Source organism: Stegostoma tigrinum, chromosome 10 (genome assembly GCF_030684315.1).
Source record: "Stegostoma tigrinum isolate sSteTig4 chromosome 10, sSteTig4.hap1, whole genome shotgun sequence".
Lineage (NCBI taxonomy): Eukaryota > Metazoa > Chordata > Chondrichthyes > Orectolobiformes > Stegostomatidae > Stegostoma > Stegostoma tigrinum.
The window spans coordinates 61319746-61342528 of NC_081363.1; the positions used below are offsets into that span (position 1 = coordinate 61319746).

The 22783-nt window shown below is 40.5% G+C and overlaps 1 protein-coding gene across 3 annotated transcripts in view; it reads right to left on the reverse strand.

The window, feature by feature from the left end:
• Positions 1 to 22783, reverse strand: part of coch (coagulation factor C homolog, cochlin (Limulus polyphemus)) — a 74937-nt gene that overhangs the window by 23911 nt on the left and 28243 nt on the right. For all 3 annotated transcript variants that reach the window (XM_048538579.2, XM_048538581.2, XM_048538580.2), the window contains 3 exons: positions 17137 to 17270; positions 15111 to 15173; positions 9209 to 9268 (listed from right to left, as the gene is read on the reverse strand). In XM_048538579.2, the coding sequence (XP_048394536.2) occupies positions 9209 to 9268; positions 15111 to 15173; positions 17137 to 17270 (257 nt within the window). The remainder of the gene's footprint in view (positions 1 to 9208; positions 9269 to 15110; positions 15174 to 17136; positions 17271 to 22783) is intronic.

Sequence of the window (22783 nt, forward strand, 5' to 3'; positions counted from 1 at the left end):
TTAGAGAGAGAGAGAGAGAGATGGGTACTGCAGAGGATAAAGTGTTTTATGGTCCCTTCCAGTTCTACTTTGATTTGGCTCCTTTTCCCTCTCCCTACATTTCCCATACCTTTGGTGGCCTGCATTGCCTTAATGGGCTTTGCATGTAAATTGATGAATCAGAGAACATGAGTGATTCACCGGTGGCGGTTAATCAGTAAAAGAATACCACAGGTGGTTTAGTGCTGGGAGAAAATATTCAGTTCGGTATAAAAGCACTTCTGGATATTAAAAAGAAACAGTTTGTTCAATTGTTGTAAAAGTTCCTTCTAGATTTGACTGAATGGAACCATGTTGTCCATATATATAACATGTTTGTATATCATTTGATGGCCTTTTCGGTTAATCATTGAAAAATTGCTGGTGTATTTTCATTCCAAACAGTGTGACTTCACTTTGCTAAAGTCCATCTGGTGTTATAAAAGCTGACATATCTTTGGCTGTAACAGTCAATGGAGCTTGCCAATATCCTTTTAACAAATCTTTTTTGCAACCAACTGGACCTGCGTATCCTGTCAATGCAATCCTTTAATTATGCAATTGGATGTGAATTTGCTTTTGTCAGTGTGTTGACTTTATAATAATCGATCCACAGTTATTGTGAGCCATCTGGTTTTAGCTCCCACACAATAGCTGAACCTCAACTATAATGACTCAATTCAATAATGTCATTGGCAATTACAAATTTAATCTCTTTTCTCTCTCAAACTAACTTCTCTAGGTTAAGTCTGTAAGGCTGTTATTTTAGGGATTACTATTAATTAGAGACAAAGTCATTTTCTCCTGGCTGATTTACAAAATTGATTCATGAATCTATTAAAGCTTTTGCAACTTGCTTCACTGGTTTTTCTGAGAGATGGCATCGTATTCCATTTAATGCTTTAAGCATCTCTGTAACATTCAGTTTGATTACTGAAGGTTTGGATTTTGAATTTTCAATTTTTGAATCATTTTCCAATTGTCATAAATTTTTATTTCACTCCCTGTTCCTTTCACTACCTTAAATACAATTCTCCCCTGTCCATCTTCCAATTACTGTCTCACTGTCAGTTTTGATATGATGCGATAGTTCCATCCTTGTGCGATCTCACATTATAAGAAAATTGTGCAATAACTGCAAAATTTAAAGTGACAGGGACGGAATCACATTATAGTTAATATAGGTACGGAAAGTTTGTGTTCTACTAATAGCATTCTAAAATTCTTAATCATTTTAAAAGCAATTTGCGTTGAAGAAACAAGCATTATATGAGAACTGACTGTATTAACATGTCACACTCACTGATTATATTTGATTTGATGGTATCCTGTGGACCTTGTATTTTAATGGCTCCCCTGTGACAGATGGCTGTACTAACATATTTTCTCCAGCAACAATATTCTGATCTGTGTCTCCTCCAACTGATTTATTTTAATGGCCTGTTGAACATCTTTAAAATAACATTTTGCCAACTCACACACTTTGATCAGTTTCTTTCAGAAACATGGCACATTAGTCAAAAGTGTAGTCTCTGAACTTTGGTTTATATAGTTTTCTTTGATTAATTAATCAAGAAGGTTTCTCACCACATTTCCATAAATGAGTTTAAAAGAATGTGATTCTGCAGGTGCATTTGAGATATCTAAAAAGTCAAACAGTATCATGGAAATTCCTTGTCCCAATCATTACAACATTGATTAATCATATTTTTGAATGTTTGCAGCATAAAATTTGGAGCTTTATCTGATTGCAATTCTTTGTGTAATCCATATCTTGTAAACAAAAACTGGTCTTTTTATTTATCTTTTTGCCATAATTTTCCCCAAAGGTACAGTCTTAGGAAATCTTGTTTAAACATCCATAACTGTAAAAAGGACACTGATTCACACGTCTGGTTTTTTGATGCAAGACCTTGTTAAACAGTTCTTTTAAAGCCGGTATCGGAATTGAAGGTGCAGGTTTAATTGATGATAATTGTTTCCTCATCGGGCCATACAGTATGGGAACAGACCCTTTGGTCCAATCAGTCAAGGCCAACTATGTTCCAAAACTAAACTAGCCCCACCTGCCTGTGCTTGACCCATATCTCTCAAAACCTTTCCTAATTGTGAACTGATCCAAATGTCTTTTAAACATTGTACGTGTACTTTCGTCCACCACTTTCTGTGCTCATGATTTAACATATATGGTATTTTTGGCAAAATGTATTTCCATCTTTATGTAATCCTGCCAATAAAAATAGTTAGCCTGTGTTTTCTAATATCTAAGGGATATATTATTGGAATTTTGAGAGCTGCTTCTAAAAGTTTGTTTTGAAACTGCCACTGATAGCCTACTATCCGTTCCCTATTGTCTAGTAGTTGACCTGGTCCCCTTTCGCTCATTTAAAACCTCCTCATTTAAATACTAATCCCCAGGTATTAATTTGATTCAATTTCAAAATAGGCTCATTTCCGGCTCTAACTGTTGCATTTCAATTAAGGCAGATATTCTAAACATGTCAGCTTCTTTCTTTACAATTTTTTTCACTTAAGTTTTCAAAAATAACATTAAATGACTGAGTTTCCAAATTATCTCCCGTATTCATAGTCTCCTTCTCTTCCTGTCCATTTTATTGAGGCTGAGATCTAGACAAAACACAATCAGGAATCAATCCATAATGTTTCTCCTATAACATCTTACTTTCTTTCACTCTACTCACTATTCTCGACCCACGATAAGGACACTATTTTTAAACCAGCCAAGTTATTCCCTACAATAAAATATATTCCTTTTATTGGGATTTCTTTCATGACTTCAACCACAACTTAAACTCTCAGATGTTTACAGCACAGAAGGAGGCCCTGCTGTCTATCAGGCCTGTACCAGCCAAAAATGATCTGAATGTACTTGTAAAAACAGAAATTGCTGGAAGAGCTCAGCCAGTCTGGCAGCATCTGTGGAGAGAAATCAGAGTTAGTGTTTCAGTTCGAGCGAACTTGAGGTCACTCCTCCCAGAATTTTAACTCTGATTTCTCTCCACAGATGCTGTTGGACCTGCCGAGATCTTCCAGCAATTTCTGTTTTTGTTTTGGGTTTACATTATTCACAGTTTTCTGAATACACTTAGCCCATTTCCAGCTTTTCATTCATGGCCCTGGAGACTATACAGGGTTTTCTTACTAAACCACCATGTCAGGCAGTGATTCCCATCACTACATAAGTTATAAAAAACATTTTCTCCTCTTACCTTATAACTCTTAAATTTATGTTTCCTGGTTATTGGCACCTCTATTAATGGGAATAGTGCCTTCCTAACTTCCCCTATCAAGGCTTCTCATAGTCTTACACATTTCTATCACCCTCTCTAACTTTGCCCTGCAGAAAATAACCCCAGCCTACTTAACGATTTTTCAAAAATTTTCCCTCACTTCAATGATATCACACATTTATTTTTTCATTGCAAATTCTGAAAATGTTTCATCAGGTTATTTTCATGTGGGCCTAAATTTTAATTCCTCAGCTTCAAAGACAAAGTGATAGGCAATGAGTATTGTTCTTTTAACAGATTCATGGTCTGAAGATTGCACTTCTGATCATCTAGTATACTTATCCATAGCTGGACCTTCCAAGGCACTCTGCAGCACTAAAGTCTAAATGTCTTTTATATTCAACTGAGGTGAAGTGTTTTTCAATTCCGTCCTTTGTAAACCTAGGCCCTTTACTCAAATTAGCTCAATCAAATCCTTCATTGGAACAGAATCATCTTTAGTGTTACCAAGTCCTCTTTCTTTCTCTCATTCCTCTACACCTTTTTTAAGCAAATCATGTTGTTTTATTTCTCTATCTCTTTGATGTTCAAGTTTTCTAAATTCCATTATCCCTTCCATTGCCTTTTGCTTTTCTTTCTCTTCTCTTTACAATGCAACTTTTAAAAATTTTTCTTTTTTCTTTTCCCTTTTTTTCTTCTTTTACTATCTCTCAAATTTCCATTGCTCTATTCTTCTCTTTTCCTTCCAACGTAATATGTTTTCATTTCTCTTTTCTTCTTTTTGTTCTAACTCAAGTCTTCTCATTTCTCTGTTTTGTTCCTAAATCAAATTTTTCCATTTCTAACTGAATCTTAGCTAATTCCATTGGTGGCACCTACATTTCAGGTTGCCATCCTTTTAATTCTAAATACATAGTAATCATTTTAAGTGAATTAACATCGACACATCCTGCTTTTATTTCTACTTCCAATTTATTGGTGAATGGACTCAATAAAGCTTCAGGCAAAGATTTCAAAAAGTTCATGCTTAAAACTTGTACTTCCAGAAAATTCTTATTAACAGTTACTGCTTTTTTGAAATTCCAATCTGTGATGTAATATACATCATAACAACTATTGTTTTTTTTTATTAATGTCCACTATCTCCACTCACTTATATCTTTAAAGATTCACAGATGTCTCTTACAGTCACTGGATATCCATTCTGAACAAGCTCCTATTTTTTTATGATCCCAGCTGGTAATATTAAGCAAGTCAGATTCCATCTTGAAATCTAGCTTGATAGACTGTAAGGTTTATATTTGCAATTTGCTTATTGTAGTGGCAATGTCATTAAACATATTCACAGAAGACTTTCAGTGTTATTTTAGCAAAAGAGCTCTAACGCATTATACAAGAGAAAAAATGCAGTGTGTATACAAGATGATTTGACATGATCTCGTCATAAATAGTATAAAGGAAGATGCAACTCTTTTACCAGTTATATCCTTTAGACTCAACTCCTGTCAAGTATCAACACAGAACATAGAACATTACAGCAAAGTACAGGCCCTTCGGACCTCGATGTTGTGCTGACCAGTCATACCGATTTCAAGCCCATCTAACCTACACTATTCCATGTACGTCCAAATGCTTATCCAATGACGTCTTAAATGTACCCAAAGTTGGCGAATCTACTACCGTTGCAGGCAAAGCGTTCCATTCCCTTACTACTCTCTGAGTAAAGAAACTACCTCTGACATCTGTCCTATATCTTTCACCCCTCAATTTAAAGCTATGCCCCCTCATGCTCGCTGTCACCATCCTAGGAAATAGGCTCTCCCTATCCACCCTGTCTAACCCTCTGATTATTTTATATGTTTCAATTAAGTCACCTCTCAACCTTCTTCTCTCTAATGAAAACAGCCTCAAGTCCCTCAGCCTTTCCTCGTAAGACCTTCCCTCCATACCAGGCAACATCTTAGTAAATCTCCTCTGCACCCTTTCCAAAGCTTCTACATCCTAGCTTCACTTTAAAGTTTCATATTTAACTGATTTGGCTGCAAATATTTCCTTTGAGCACATTTTGGCACATTCCCCCATTTGATTCACCACACGTGATTCTCTCTGTTTATCCTGAGACATGCAGACTGGCTAACTCTTGACTTTTCTCTCACGAGGCCTATTTTCAGCTAAAACAGCTTAAAACTTCCTTCCAACTCTATTGGCCTGAAGACCTCAACAAACTAGATTGGCCTTCTGAAGTTATGGTCATTTTCTTTGAAATTGAATCTCCTACGTTGGTCCCTGCCTCCCCTTATCTGGTCATAAAAATGCAAGCCAACAAAAACCAGCAATTATCTCACGATTAGTTGAGTCATTTAGGTTATCTCATGAATTCTTAGAATTCTTAGAAAGGCTAAAATTAGATCATTGTTCCAAATCACTTTCTGATCCTTTCTTATATATAAGAAAGAGACTCACGGTTGGTGTGTTGCCTCTGAGGTGCCAGGGTCTGTGATGTCTCGGATCATGTCTTTGGGGTCCTGAAGGGAGACTGTGGCAAGCCCCAAGTCGTGGTCCACATAGGCACCAACGACATAGGTAGAAAGAGGGATAGGGATGTCAGGCAGGATTTCAGGGAGCTAGGGTGGAAGCTGAGAGCTAGAACAAACATAGTAGTCATCTCTGGTTTGTTACCTGTGCCACGTGGTAGCGAGGCAAAGAACAGGGAGAGATTTCGGCTGAACACGTGGCTGCAGGGATGGTGCAGGAGGGAGGGCTTCAGATACATGGACAATTGGGGCTCATTCTGGGGAAGGTGGGACCTCTACAAACAGGACGGTCTCCACTTGAACCAGAGGGGCACTAACATCCTGGGTGGGAAATTTGCTAGTGCTATTCGGGTGGATTTAAACTAGCTCAGAAGGGGGATGGGAAACTGAAGTGTAGTTCTAGTACACAGGAGGATGAGCGTAGGGAGGACATGGACAGGACCTCACTGTCACAGGAGTGTGCTGGCAGACAGCAAGCTAGATTGAAGTGCGTCTACTTTAATGCCAGGAGTATCCGGAATAAGGTAGGTGAGCTTGCAACATCGATAGGTACCTGGGACTTCGATGTTGTGGCCATTTCGGAGGCATGGATAGAGCAGGGTCAGGAATGGATGTTGCAGGTTCCAGGGTTTAGATCTTTCATTAAGGTCAGGGAAGGTGGTAAAAGAGGAGTAGGTGTGGCTTTGTTAGTCAAGGACAGTATAACGGTAGCTGAAAGAACATTTGATGAGGACTCATCGACTGAGGTGGTATGGGCTGAGGTCAGAAACAGGAGAGGAGAAGTCACACTGGTGGGAGTTTTTTATAGGCCCCCACAAAGTTCCAGGTATGTGGAGGAGAGGATTGGCAAAACTATTCTGGGCAGGAGTGAAAGGAACAGGGTGGTCATTATGGGAGACTTTAGATTCCCTAACATTGATTGGAAATGCTATAACTCTAGCACGTTGGATGGATCAGTTTTTGTCCAATATGTGCAGGAGGGTTTCCGACACAGTATGTCGAAAGGCGACAAGAGGGGAGGTCACACTGGATCTGGTACTTGGTAATGAACTAGGTGTTTGATTCAGTGGTAGGTGAGCACTTTGGATAGAGTGACCATAATTCAGTTACGTTTACTTTAGCAATGGAAAAGGATAGGAACATGCCACAGGGCAAGAGTTATAGATGGGAGAAGGGCAATTATAATGCGATTAGGCAAGACTTAGGCGGCATAGAATGGGTTAGCAAAATGCAGGGGATGGGGACAATCGAAATGTGGAGCTGGTTTAAGGAACAGATATTGCGTGTCCTTGATAGTTACGTCCCTGTCAGGCAGGGAGGAAGCGATAAGGTAAGGGAACCGTGGTTTACTAAAGAAATTGTGTCCCTTGTCAAGCGGAAGGGAGAGGCTTATGTGATGATGAGACAAGATGGTTCAGATGAGGCGATGGAGAGTTGCAGATTAGCTGGGAAGGATTTAAAGAGAGAATTAAGAAGAGCAAGGAGGGAACATGAGCAGACATTGGCAGGTAGAATAAAGGAGAACCCTAAAGCTTTCTATAGGTATGTGAGGAATAAGAGGATGACTAGGGTAGGAATAGGGCCAGTCAAAGACAGAATTAGGAAGTTGTGTGCGTACCCTGTGGAGATTGGACAGGTGCTAAATGATTATTTCTCATCTGTTTTCACTGAGAAACAGGAGAATATTGTAGAGGAGATGACTGAGTTACGGGCTACCAGAATTGAAAGGATTAAGGTTAGTAAGGAGGAGGTGTTATCAATTCTAGAAGGTGTGAAGGTAGATAAATCCCCTGGGCCAGATGGGATTTTTCCAAGGATTCTCTGGTAAGCTAGGGAGGAGGTGATGGAGCCTTTGGCCTTAATCTTTGAGTCCCCATTGTCTACAGGTTTAGTACCAGAGGACTGGAGGATTGCAAATGTTGTGCTCTTGTTCAAGAAGGGCAATAGGGATGACCCAGGTAATTATAGATCTGTGAGCCTTACGTCTGTTGTAGGAAAAGTTTTGGAAAGGATTATAAGAGATAGGATTTATAATCATCTAGCAAGCAACAATTTGATTGGAGATAGTCAGCATGGATTCGCCAAGGGCAGATCGTGTCTCACAAACCTCATTGAGATTTTTGAGAAGGTGGCCAAGCAGGTGGATGAGGGAAGGGCAGTTGACGTGGTGTACATGGACTTCAGTAAAGCCTTTGATAAGGTTCCACATGGTAGGCTTTTGGAGAAAATACAGAGGCAGGGCATTGAGGGAGATTTAGCAGTTTGGGTTAGAAACTGGCTTTCTGTAAGAAGGCAACGAGTGGTGGTTGATGAAAAATATTCAGCCTGGAGTCCGGTTACTAGTGGTGTGCCTCAAAGATCTGTTTTGGGACCACTGCTGTTTGTCATTTTTATAAATGACTTGGACGCAGGCATAGGTGGATGGGTTAGTAAGTTTGCAGATGACACTAAAGTCAGTGGAGTGGTGGACAGTGTGGAAGAATGTTGCAGGTTGCAGGGAGAATTGGATAAACTGCAGAATTGGGCCGAAAGGTGTCAAATGGAGTTTAATATGGATAAATGTGAGGTGATTCACTTTGGGAGCAATAATAGGAAGGCAGAATACCGGGTCAACGGTAAGATTCTTGATAGTGTGGATGTGCAGAGGGTTCTTGGTGTCCATGTACATAGACCCCGAAAGTTGCCACCCAGGTTGATAGTGCTGTTAAGAAGGCTTACGATGTGTTAGGTTTTATTGGTAGAGGGATTGCGCTCCCGAGCTGTGATGTCATGCTGCAACTGTACAAAATGCTAGTACGGCTTCATTTGGAATACTGCGTACAGTTCTAGTCGCCCCATTACAGAAAGGATATGGAAGCATTGGAAAAGGTGCAGAGGAGATTTACCAGGATGTTGCCTGGTCTGGAGCGCAGGCCCTATGAAAAAAGGCTGGGGGACTTGGGTCTGTTCTCATTGGAGAGAAGGAGGCTAAGAGGGGATTTAATAGAGACATACAAGATGATCAAAGGATTAGGTAGGGTGGACAGTGAGAGTCTTTTTCCGAGGATGATGACTTCAGCTTGTACAAGGGGGCATAGCTACAAATTGAGGGGTGTTAGATTTAAGACAGATGTCAGAGGCAGGTCCTTTACTCAGAGAGAGCCTGCCAATGTAGTTAACTCAGCCACATTAGGGGCATTTAAACAGTCCATGGATAAGCATATGGATGATGATGGAATAGTGTGGGGGAGGGGCTTAGATTAGTTCACAGGTTGACGCAGCATCAAGGGCCAAAGGGCCTGTTCTGCGCTGGATTGTTCTATGTTCTATGTTAAGATCAGAGCTTCACAGCACTAGAAAACAAAAACATACTTAACTCTACAGTAGATGTGATAAATTTTCATCACAGCATGGAAGGACCCTTACCCTTGTTCACTTTTAAAATCTTTTTTCCAGATTTTGCAGCTTTTTTCTTTGTTGGTCTTACTAAAATGTTTAAATAATGAAAAATATTAGTTGTCATTCAATTTTTATGCATTACATTTTGATGTGTGCAGAGAGTCTACAAATATACTCTATTAAAACTAAGAAGGGGGAAAGGTTTTTTAAAAATATGAGGCATTTTTACAGAAAGCTTGTTAAAAATATCAGAACCGCTAAATAAAGATGAGCAACAAGTGTGGAGTCCTTTGCATTTTCAATTATATGAACATTTTTCAGAAGTACACCTCAAAATAATCCTCTCTGAACACCCCTCTAATCCACCCAGTCTTTCTCTGTATCAGTAATTACACTGACAGAATATTGCAGTATCTCACAGTCTAAAATTAAAAGAAAAGGATGCAGATGATCATACAATCTAGAAGTAAATAACTAGTTCTGAGACTGAGTAGTTTCACTATTAGTGAATTTCCTTTTAAAAAGCAATGCCTGCGCCCCCCCCTCCAGAATATTCTCATATATACTTTGAAACAGGGTGCAAACTGAAACAGTTGTAATAAAGTCTGATGTCTTGAGTGGTTCACCTGCGTTTTTGGGGTATAGAAAACATTATATTGGAATAACATATTCAACGACACAATGTCAGTAATTGCAAATTTGGTTCTGAAATCTTTGGAAACAACTTTGTGTTCCACATGTAAGGGATGAAGTATCAAACGAGGGCATTAGTCTGATCATCGGGTTGTCGTAGAGTGAATGTACCCTGAAAGATGTGTGTTGAGATCTTGCAGAAGTCCCAATCCACTGAGTATGCAGTAATTACCTGGGGATCTGGAACTTTCCCTGGGCTATTGCCTAGTGCCTGGAATACTCCAAAAACAAATCCCCAATTCTGACACTTTAGTTCGATGATTCTGACTCACTTATCTTAACAGTTAGCCAGGGAAGGTTAGAGGCATAAAATCTGTTCTGGCCCCTGAGTAACTATAAAACATCCACTCCCATCACTCTGATGACCTACACCACATATACCCGCAGAGACCTGACTGGCTGTTTCTGGACACCTGTTTCCCTGCTCACCACCCCACATCATGGGCACTCAATCCAACCCTCCATCCCTGTCAAACACCCAAATGGGCACACCCCACTCTCTTAGCCACTTACCTGCCACTGAAAGCCACCCTCCCATCCACTTTGTGACTGAACCCTTTACCCACTTGCCACCCTACATCCTCACTTACCTTGCACACTTACCTTTTCTCATGAGCGGTTAAAGTGGCTTTGTGAGTTTTAAACACGTAGCACTACAGAAAAGTGAGAGTTTGGAATGGGGAAAGGGATATGGTTTCTGGGATGGTTAATACCACTGCTGTCAGCATGGCTTGATGGAGTACATCTGTTGTGAAGACACTTGCCTCAGAAATCCGGGTGGAGAATTCCTAGAAAAGTAAGTAGGCAACTTTTGATCTGACCTGGGTCAGAAGCAGTGTTTTCCTTGCCAGATGAGAGAATTTGGGCCATTGTGTGGAAGAATACAGAAATCATAAGTGTTTCGCTGCAGGAGTAGACGTTTTAGAAATAGGCAGGATGTTGAAATATGGTTGCAACAGTAATTGTGTCAATTGAGCTAAAGCATTTGTTCTGTTCATGAATCTCGCAGGAGAGTGACATATCTCTAATTCGTGAAAGCTAAATCTAATTGTGGGGTATGCCTTCCTCATATAATCCATATTTCTGCACAGCTTTGAAGTATTCCTTGTTCCTGAAGTGAAAGTTTTATCTGAAATAATGGAATGTCTAAAACTAAGCAAAGAGCTTTAAGACACTGAGATCCTCAGAGATGATATCAATTGGGTGGGAACTTCTCGAGTTTACCCTCATGCATGTTTGTTATTTTTCCTCCTCTGACTGTTCAGGTAGTAGTGAATGTTCCTTAGTAGTGTGGATGAGCAGAGAGATCTCGGTGTCCATGTGCATAGATCCCTGAAAGTTGCCACCCAGGTTGATAGGGTTGTTAAGAAGGCGTATGGTGTGTTAGGTTTTATTGGTAGAGGGATTGAGTTTCGGAACCATGAGTTCATGTTGCACAAAACTCTGGTGCGGCCGCACTTGGAGTATTGCGTACAGTTCTGGTCGCCGCATTATAGGAAGGATGTGGAAACATTGGAAGATTTACCAGGATGTTGCCTGGTGTGGAGGGAAGGTCTTATGAGGAAAGGCTGATGGACTTGAGGCTGTTTTTGTTTGAGGGAAGAAGGTTAAGAGATGACTTAATAGAGACTTACAAAATGATCAGAGGATTAGATAGGGTGGACAGTGAGAGCCTTTGCCCTCAGATGGTGACGGCAAGCATGAGGGGATATAGATTTAAATTGAGGGGTGATAGATATAGGTCAGAATTCAGAGGTAGGTTCTTTACTCAGAGTAGTAAGGGTGTGGAATGCCCTGCCTGCAACAGTAGTGCACTCGCCAACATTAAGGGAATTTAAATGGTCATTGGATAAACATACAGATGATAATGGAATAGTGTAGGTTAGGTGGGCTTCAGATTGGTTTCACAGGTCCAACGCAACAGAGGGCCGAAGGGCCTGTACTGCGCTGTAATGTTCTATGTTCTATAAAATGCCTAGGGGTCTGGTGATACTTTCATTATTCCACTCAAGGTTAACAATTTCAATTGCAATTTACTGCAAGTCGCTGGTAGGAAAAGTGAATTGATCACCAAAAATTATTCTGAAGGAGTTGTGTGTCATTGTGATAGCTGTGTTTAAGGTCAATATTACCACTTGGTGGAGCATCATACACAGAGGTGTGAAATTCGACTGTTTCACGACACATCTCCACAAAACAACAGAGTACTGCTGCCTGAACAGACAATTTCTGGGAGCAAGGGGTCCAGGTCTCAGAGTGTCTAACAGTTTCTGAGTTGAAACAGTCAACTCCCGGAAGTCCAGAGTAAAGACCGAAAGGAAGGCAAATCCTGTGCTGGAACAGTTCCACTTGTTGAAGGTCTTAACCTGTAATTTAACAGATGTCAATACTGCGTAAGAGAGACTGTATGAAAGGGGCAAGCACAACTGTGCCTTGTGAGTCTGATCTGTGAGATTTCTGAGTCTTTCCGGTTGGTGAGGTAATGAGCCAAGCACTTTGGCAGAGTGGGTGCCAAATTCCTGTTCCAGGCACATGTCAATAATGTCGTGCCACAGGCTCTCTCCTGTCCTGCTGCGATGGCAGGAGACACACTCTGGTTGGAACAGCTGATCACTTCTGGTTTAGACATTACGGCAGTTAGTGTCCAAGGCAGGACGAGATTCATTCAAAATTGAAGCAATACAAAAGTGTTCTTTAAATTCAAATTGGTATGAGTCAAAATATTTGTGTGTAAATAATGGAAAATGTGTTTAAGTCTCACACATTCTATTTTGATAACTGACCATGAAAATAGTAACGATATTGCCAATCTTTTCAGATTGATATTATTAAATTTTTCCCAATTTCATAGGGTTAGTGAAACTAAATTCATAAATTTAGAAACTACAGATAAGTCTTTTGTTTCCAGCTATCACCACATAATTATGCTCAAGCAATAATTCTGAACTGGTTGTTTCTGCTCAAGAAAAACTTCTGCACCGTTGAACAAATATAGCACAATTATTCAATAACACTGCATTGTGTGCAGTAATTATTGCTGAGTTGTGACTAACTCAAGTGTACCAAAGGCTACAACAGAAGACCACACCTTATGTTTTATGTCACCTTTAATTGTACAGGCAGTTTGCCTTCTTAAAAAATCTAAATGCAAATCAGCATCTCATTGAAAAGGGAAACACTTCCTCATATTACCAGTTGTCAATTCCTCAGGCTGACTCAGCTGATTTCAGAACACATCTAGAATGCCTGCAGGCTCTAGTTTTCTTTCTAAGCCTGCATAAATCTGCTTTGTTTTCAAAAATGACTTCAACATAGCTGAATCCCAATACCATCCTATGAAAGAACATGTAGCAACAGTCTCAAGATATGAAGCATACACTTACAAATGTTTACTGAGAGATGTTGTGAAATGAAAGATGTGTTACTTGAAGCATCAACCTTGAGTTTCACCCTTTTACTTCATATTCCTACCTGTAAACAATTCCAGGCAATAGATTTGGCCTACTTTCTGGCCTGATAACATAATATTTTTCACCACCTCAGATAATAGGAGAATGTTATTGGCATTCTACACATTTTCTCATCACTAATTTTGTTTGCAGTTTATCCAATTTTGATTTTAAGCTCATTCTTAAACCTAGAGCAGGCTAAGTCAACTATGAGAGAGGATAAAGATGCAAGATTCAGTTCATAGCTAGGAAACAAGTACATCCCATATGTATATCATATATCCAAGAGAGATACTGTTGGAGATTAGTAGCTCAAGTGAAAGAGATGGGGGTGGGAGGGAATGATCAAGATTAAATGACAGCGTGTTTATATGTGTTGTGATGATACTATGGCTTTAAGAGGTGTATTTGGTCCTCTTTTTTAAATGAGGTAAAGTCATGACAGAGACATTGAGCGATTTGCTTCAATGCTCGTAAAGTAAACAGTTTGTGAAGTCTTTGGGTTTTATTTTTACTAAATTCAGAACAATAGAAGCAGCCTGAATGGGTGGGGTCAAACTCCCTCAGAACCAGGATTTTTAGCTTTTGTTTTTCAGTAGCTGTTGCTGGGGTCTTGAAGCTGGGTTTGGAAGTTTTAATACATTACTCCCTACTACTCTTTCTAAGTTTTCTCTTAATGCTTTTCCTCCTGGACTGGAGAATTATGTGAGACAAACTATTTTACTGAATTTGCCTTTGCCAAGGGTGTGTTTATGGGATGTTATTATATTGGACAGTTACCATATAGTAGTTAATCTAGTATTCTGTAAAGTTTTCCAATAGAGTTAAGTTATTCCAATTCTTCCTTTGGTTGTATTTTAACTGGTGTGTATGAATGAAGTGTGTTTTGCTTCAAGACTGTAGTTGACCAATCGAATGGCATCTGGAACACAACATCTGGCACTTGCCTCTAAAATAAGAAAAAGTTAGGTAGGTTACCTTCCTAGTATATTTTGAGAGAGTTTGGTCTGGTCCATAACAGTGTGTGTTGGGGAGGTGCAATATGTGGGATATGTAGAATGAAGGGTTACTAGCTGCTGAGCATAAGGAGTTATTTCATGAAGTCAGATCAAATGGAACTGGAGTCTGAGTTAATACAGTGTGGAACTGGAGGAGCACATCAGGTTAGGCAGCATCAGAGGAGCAGGAGTTGATGTTTCAGGCCTAGACCCTTCATCCTTTCAAAAAAAATTTCAGCCTGACCTGCTGTGTTCCTCTAGCTCCATACTGTATTGACTCCAACTCCAGCATCCGCAGTTCTTGCTATCTCTGGTGTCTGAGCCTGTGGGGTTCCAGAGAATGCCTTCTCTTACCACCCCTGTATATCGATATCTTCAAGAAAACCTGATAATATTCAATATGCCTGATCTGAACATAACCAGTATTTAGGAAATGTTAAAACTCAAACTACAATTAATTATTTTGCAAAAAACCTCTCGTCCTCTTTCTCTAAATGTTACCAATCATTTAAATGACAATCTACTGCTGGAGTTATAATACTATTTGCGATGATTAAGATAAAGTAATCAAATTTTAAAAGAAACAGGATTTTAGGCAAGTTGATATTAGATTTGGGGATTTTTTACTCACTCAAAATAGGAATAAAAACCAAATAAACTTGGAAAATTGGATGAAATTGATTTATATCTAGTAAAGTGAAACTGGTATTCTCAGATTTTAGTGCATTGAATTCCAGTCTAATTAGGCAACATACAGCGTGCTGGGATATCCGGCTGAACAATACAAACCAGCAGTTGGAACAACTGTAGCTTTTGGTGGTCCAGATACCTCGAGTGCTTTTCTTCCAATTTCTGCAGAAGAAATTAACATTAAGATTGCAGGTAAATTAAGAGCAAAGGAGTTATTTACAGTAGGTTATTTGTCTCATGGATCCCATGCTTGCTTTTGTTGGAGCAATCTAGTCAGTCCCACTCCTGCAATTGGTCTCCTTTTCTGTGTGGGTTAATTTCACTAAAGTGCCCATTTGGCTTTCTTTTGAAATCATTCTTGTGGGTAGCATAGAAATGTTCCTTCTCGCATTTCCCTACATCTCTTTCCAGAATGTTAAATCTGTGTTCTCAGGTCCTTGCACTATGAGGCAATGGGAACTATTTTTCCTTGTCTGCTTCACCCAAATTTGTCATAAGCTTGCACATGTCTATAAATCTCCCGTTGATCTCCCCTGCACCAAGAGGAATAACCCCAGCTTCCCAATCTAACTTTGTAAGTAAAATCCCCAAATGGCTGAAACCAGTTTGGAAAATCTCTTTTGCACCCTCTTAAAGGCTCTTTCATGCTTCTGACTGTGGTAATTATTCCAGTTTGGGCCTCACTGGAGTTTTATCAAGGCTAGTCAAACCTTTCCTGCTTTTGTACTCAATGGCACTATTTATGAAACAAAAGATCCCAGAAACTTTGCAAACCATTCCCTCAACACATGCTGTCACCTTTGATGCACATGCACTCCCAGCTTCTTCTGCTCCTGTATAACCATGAGAAACAGTAATCAATTTGTGTGAATATGTTTGTCGTGTGAAATCTATCCTAATATTTTAATATCTGAATGCAAGTGGGGTTCATGACTGTTTATCCCCATTTAATTTTCCTGTGAATCATTGGTGAACATGTGATAAGCTGCTAATTACATTAGTAATACAGTTCGCAAGGACCAATCAAATTCTGAACACAGAAAATAGGTGGCATATTTTCACACTTGCTAATTTTATGAAAGTTTTAACAGTCTAAAAGCTAAACTGAATATTCAAACTTAATTATCACATTTAAAATATTCTCATTTAAAAATTCAACCTCTGCCTGAAATCTTGACTCACCTGCTCACAGTTCATGGCAAGATCAAAATCCCAGCTTCTAGACAAAACCTACAGCTCTGTTGGGGGCAAGGTTAGTCAGTCAATGCCTCCTTACTTTTGGCCCCAAATGGTTCCTACGAGTATTTTTACAGGAGGATCAGTTGTTGCGCTTATGAAACCAAAATTTATTTTTTAAATAAATAGTTTTCAAGAAGCCTAACTTGGCAATTAATATCCTCCAGACTGAACTGGAACCAAGCCTCTGCTTGGTTTCCCCAATGTAGAGGAGGCCACACCGGGTACAGTGGATGCAGTATACCACATTAGCAGATGTGCAGGTAAACATCTGCTTGATGTGGAAAGCCTTCTTGGGGCCTGGGGTGGGGGTGAGGGAGGAGGTGTGGGGGCAGGTGTAGCACTTCCTGCGGTTGCAGGGGAAGGTGCCGGGTGTGGTGGGGTTGGAGGGGACTGAGGAGCGGACAAGGGAGTCACGGAGAGAGTGGTCCCTCCGGAAAACAGACAAGGGTGGGAAGGGAAAAACGTCTTTGGGGGTGGGGTCGGATTGCAGATGGCAGAAGTGTCGGAGGATGATGCGTTGGCTCTGGAGTTTGATGGGGTGGTATGTGAGGACTAGGGGGATTCTCTTTTGGCGGTTATCAGTCAGTTACCAGTTGCGCAATTAGGTAGTTTTCTCCGGGTGATAGTGCGCCGCTCAACTTTTCAAAATACACCTCAGCAGTTTATATTTTGTTGGAGTACATAAGTCGTCGCTAATTCATTCATTTTTTTCCCCAAATGTCTTCAGAAAATATGCAATAAAAACATATAGCTTCATTTGCAGTCAGCTAATTATAGACTTCGGAAACAATGGCTTTTATTCCCGCAGTTTGTCTTTTTGTATTTGAATTTTCACCCCAACTTATTTACTATTTGAAATTTTTAAGGATAATAAAGTGCTGCTCACTGGAGACTGAAAAGGAGCTCATCCATTGAGAAAGCGGCAACGATCTTATCCCATTTGCGGTGGAAGATTGATAATTTTCTTGTCCTGTTGATTTCTGAAGACGAACTATTCCTCCCGAAGTCTTAATCACACCGCTGGAAGAAACCACAAGAGAAGACAATGCATCAGTGGAAAATTAAATCTTTAGCATTTCAACCGGGGAAAAGTCCCTGTTAGTGTAGGTTAGCTGTCACGTTCCTCCTTTACAAAAGTGACTGAGTAATTCATTGGCTATTAAGCGCCTTGAGACTATATAAATACATAATCTTATCCGCAGTTCTTTTTGTTCTTATAATCTTATAAGAATTATAAGATTACCCTGATGGGGTAGAGACAGTCATTTGACCTTCTAATTGCACTGCTGGACAATTCGGCCAAATTATCATTATGGCACTGACCTGTATGGTGAGCTTGGACCAGGCTGGCAGGGTCCAGTGGCATGCCCACCTCTGCCAGTCCCCTAGGAAAAGGACAACCTTCCTATGTACCGTTACAAGGTCATGAATTGAAATAGTATCCAACCATTAGTTTGGATCATATCACTGACAATATCTAATAATTACTATGTTAGCTTTCAGAAAAAAAACATTTGAATGTGTTGCATTATCAAACGAATACTCCTTACATGGTTACAATGTGGAAACCCCATGCAAAACTGGCAAACAGTTTTACAGAAACCCCACTGCTTGTGATAAAATTGAGACGGCTATCATTTTTAGGTGTCCCAATTAAATTAAAAAAGAAGGTAACTTCACAGCAAGGAGAAATCTTTGAGATTGCTGAAAAATTTAGGTTCTGAAACTTTCCCTCATGCTTTTAATTTGCCAAAATCAATCGTGTTCAATCCATTGAAGTAAATGGAGACATAATATTGGTAGCAAAATAAGTCATGCACAGGAACAAACAGAAGTTACAATCCAGCAATCACTCATTCTTCCAATTAGGTCATGTCAGTAGATGCCTTGTATATGAGAAAAATGCTTTAATCACTTATACCCATCCTGTTTCGTTTTCCATCTTGAATATTGGCATAATTACTGCCTCAATGATGAAACCTGTAAATAAATTTTGTTGTGAGGCCTAGTGTGTTCTCTCACTGTATTTTACAAAATGCTTCATTACTACCTATCCCACCACAAGGCGTTCATCTTTTTTGATTCTGGCCCCATCTTACACACACCATTACTGGAACAACTCACCACTCAGCAATATCTGAGAAGAGGTTGATGTCGCTTGTGCATGTGCCATCTTTAAATGAATGTTGTGTGCCGGAGGAGCACTGGTGTTCTGAAGGTTTCCTGCTTGGTCAGAGACATATTGTGAAAATGTTTGAGAAGGGGATGATGGTGTTGTGATTCTCCAGCAGGGACCTGGGAAGCCCTTGAAGAGGCAACGGTACATAGGAAGGTTGTCCTTTTTCTAGGGGACTGGCAGAGGTGGGCATGCCACTGGACCCTGCCAGCCTGGTCCAAGCTCACCATACAGGTCAGTGCCATAATGATAATTTGGCCGAATTGCCCAGCAGTGCAATTAGAAGGTCAAATGACTGTCTCTACCCCATCAGGGTAAATGCCATACTCTTCTTTCTACTACCTCACACTCACTCCATCTCTGCTTCTACACCCATCTCCTGCAAAGGCACATGCTTTCCATTTTCATGCATGTCTACTATATCTTCCCATACCCACTCTCATGCTCCTCAATCTCCCACACCACTAACCTGCGTAGTCTCTGTGCTGCCTCCTCATTCACCTCACCCACTTTTTGCCCACCAGTGCCAAAGCACTAACCAGCTATGCTGTCCATGCTCATCTCACTCAATCCCTCCTTTCTCTCATTGGCAGGACAAGGCTGCCCATACCAGGGCACAACAAGACCACAAAGAAAACTGAAGATGCCGGAAATCGGAAACAAAAAGACAGAAATTGCTAGAAAATCTCAGCAGGTCTGGCAGCATCTGTGGAGGGAAAGAGGAGTTAACATTTCAGGTCCAGTGGCCCTTCCTCAGAGCAAGCAAACAGCGCTGAGATCCAGTTTCAAAATCATCCCACCCCCGGCCTCATCCCATATCCAACCCTCCCCCACCTCCTTGACCTGGCCCAATCTGCCCATCTTCTCCCCCATCTATCTGCTCCTACCACTTCACTGACCAATCTCCACCACTCCCTACCTGCACTCAGCTATCACCATCTCACCTACCATTGCCAGTCCCACTCCTTCCCTCTCTATTTATTCCTGAGCTCCCTTTCCATAACCAAAAACCACCCCCCCAACCCAAACCATCTCTGGAGAAGGGTCCCAACCCATAACATCAACTTTCCTGCTCCTCTGATGCTGCCTGGCCTGCTGTGTTCATCCAGCTCCACACTGTTAGCCCTGAGATACAATCTGATCCAATCTGTGAGCTGGGTGTGTGTTTTTGTGTACAAAGTTTCTGCGACCCCATTGTGGTTGGCAATGTATAGTTTAGGCACCACTGTTCTTAACAGACAGAAATAGGGTGGGAGAGAATTCCAGAGCTAAAGTCCGGGAAGGTGAAGCCGCAGCCATCGATGGTGGAACAGTTAAAACCAGAGATGCTGAAGAGGTCAGAATTTGTGCACATATTTTAAAGGCTTGTGAGGCTGGAAGAGGTTGCAGAGATGGGAGAGGAAGACGGTTAAGACTATGAAAGGGTTGAAAACAAAGATGTAAAGTTTTGACTTGAGGCATTGTTTAATTGAGATCAAATATAAGTCAGAGAGCAAAAGAATGATCCATGAGCGGGACTTACTGTGAGTAAAGACATGGATACCAGAGATAACCTCAAGCGTAGGGAGGATCAAATATGAGATGCTGGCCTGGGGTGCTTTGTATTATTCATGCCTAGAAACAATAAACGTATGCACAGGAGTTTCAGCATCAAAAAAACTGAAGCGAGATGGAGTTTGGCGATGATGTTCAGAAATATGTGGTGCTGATTGGGTTGGAAGCACATTGCAGGATCAAATATGAGACTTAGTTCCAAAGAACTGCCAGGGAGAGAGGCAGAATCAAGAGCTAGTGAACAGACTTTGCAATAGGTATAAAAGCCAATGGCTTCAGTATTCCCAATAGTAAATACAAAGACATTTCGGTTAATCCAGCAGGAGGTGTCAAAAGAAGCTTTCATATTCATTCCATCGAGCACTAACAATGCCATCCCACCACTCTTTCTTTCCTATATGTCCTTTTGAAAAGTCACATACCCCTGAATATTTAGTTCCCAGCTTTGATCTCCTTGTGACCATGTCTCCTTCCCTGAAGGATATTAGTAGACCAGAAGACTTATCCAACAATTGGCAATCATGGTCATCATTCCAAATTCCAGATACGTTTTATTGAATTCAAATTTCACCATCTGCTGTGGTAGGATTTGAACCCAACTCTCCAGAACATTAGCTGAATTTCTGGATTAGTAATCTAGCAATAATATCATGAAGTCATCACCCCAACTTTGTGGCATGCCCTCATTATCTCCTGATCTTTTTGTTCCATCATACAGCTACTGTTAGGGGGCCAACAGACTACTCTCAGTATCTTCTTCCTTTTTCCTTTCGTATCTCCACCTATATAGATTCCAAATCTTCTGACTCAAGACCATTTTTTGCTATCGTGCTCATTGCACCCATCACTAACAATGCTACTCTTTCTTTACTGCATGTCCTTTAGAAAAGTTATATACCTCTGAATATTTAGTTATCAGCTTTGATCTCCTTGTAGCCATGTCTCGGTAACAGGTATAAAGTCATACCTGTTAACTTGTAATTGTATAGTTAATTTGTTTATTTTGTCTCAACCACTATGAGCATTCAAGAACCCTTAATTTTGCCTTTTTACAATTTGTTACATGTTAGACCCTATCTATTGCTTTATGTTTAGAAATTGTAGTATCCAAACAGCTGCCCTGTAAAGCTTCCATATCCTTTCGTTTTGTAAATCTACATTTCCCCTCTCCCACACCCTCCCCTCTCTAATTAATTTAAAGCCTTTCTATGGCCCTAGTTATTCAATTCACTCAGCCATTGGTGCCAGCACGGTTCAAGTGAAGCCTGCACCTTCAGACCAGTTCTCAGTCACACCAGTATTATATGCTGGCATATACCCAATAATATAATGTACCGAATATGCCTAGTAGTATGATAATATCCTTGTTGCTTCACAACTTTAACTGAATGGTTTCAGCCCTTGCCCACTCTAAGATAATTGCTTTATTTGACACCACAAAGTGCTCCCTAATGAGTATTACTACCCAGGATTTGAGAATACGAATCCCTGGCACCAGTGCTGATCCTGACCCAGACTTTCACCTTTGGATCAACAGAAAAAGTAATCCCACCTCCTGATTCAACTAGAGAGTGGCTTCACCTCATCCTGAGCACCTCAGCTCTACCCTCTGTCTGAACAACAGTAACCCTGCCCCTGCTTCAAACACAATAGAGGCCCTGCTCATAACCCAAGCACTGCAGCTCTGCCCCGACCCAAGCACTGAGGGGCCTCCCTAGAGCCCTGAACCCCAGTTAATGTAGCCTGATGTGTCTCTCTTCCCAAGTCCTTCAGCTATTCTATCTCCCTTTTCCCCTGCTCCACCATTTTCATTGTTTTAGACGAGATAGAGAGGAAAGTAAAAGCAGTGAAGGAGTTACATTACTAATCAGGGAGTATGTTACAACTGCAGTCAGAGAGGACATGCTTGAGGGCTCATCCACTGTGGTAATATGTGTAGATCTCACAAATAGGGTGGGTGCATTCACTCTAGTAGGATTATACTATAGACCCCCTAGTAGTCACCAAGACAATGAGGAACAAATATGTAAGTAGATTATTGAAAGGTGCAAGAAAAACATAGTTGATATGCGGGAACTGTTCAAAGACCTGCTGGGGAGAGTTCAAGACCAGCACGTTCTAGTAAAGAGAAAGGATAAGGAAAGCAATGTAAGGGACCCCAGGTAATGAGGGAGTTTGTGAAAAGGGAAAAGGCAGCTTATGTAAGGTTTAGGAAGCTAAAATTGGACAGGACCCATGCCAAATATAAGGAAAGCAGGAAAGTACTCAAGCAGGGAATTAAGAGAGCAAGAAGGGGCCATGAAATGACTTTGGCAAGTAAGGTTAGAGAGAACTCCAAGGTATTCTCTAAATATATTAAAAACAAGAGGATAAATAAGGGAGACAATAGGATCACTCAAGGATAAAGGAGGGAACTTGTGCTTGGATGCAGAGAATGTGCTTGAGACTCTAAATGAATATTTTGCATTTGTATTCACCTAGGAAAAGGATATGGAGGATAGTGAGATTAGTGTGGAGCATGATATTATGCTAGGATATTTTGAGATCAAGGAAGACGTGGTGTTGCATCTCCTGAAGAGCATTTAGGTGGATAAATCCCCAGAGCTCAATGGTATCCACCTCAGGTTGTTGAGCTGGAACCTTTGCTGTTTATGATGTATATCATTGACTTGGATAAAAATGTAGAAGGTTGGTTAGCAAGTTTGCAGATGATACTAAGATCAGTGGAGTTGTGGATAGTGTAGAAGGTTGTCAAAGGATACAGCAGGATATGTATCAGTTGCAGATATGGGTGGGGAAAAGG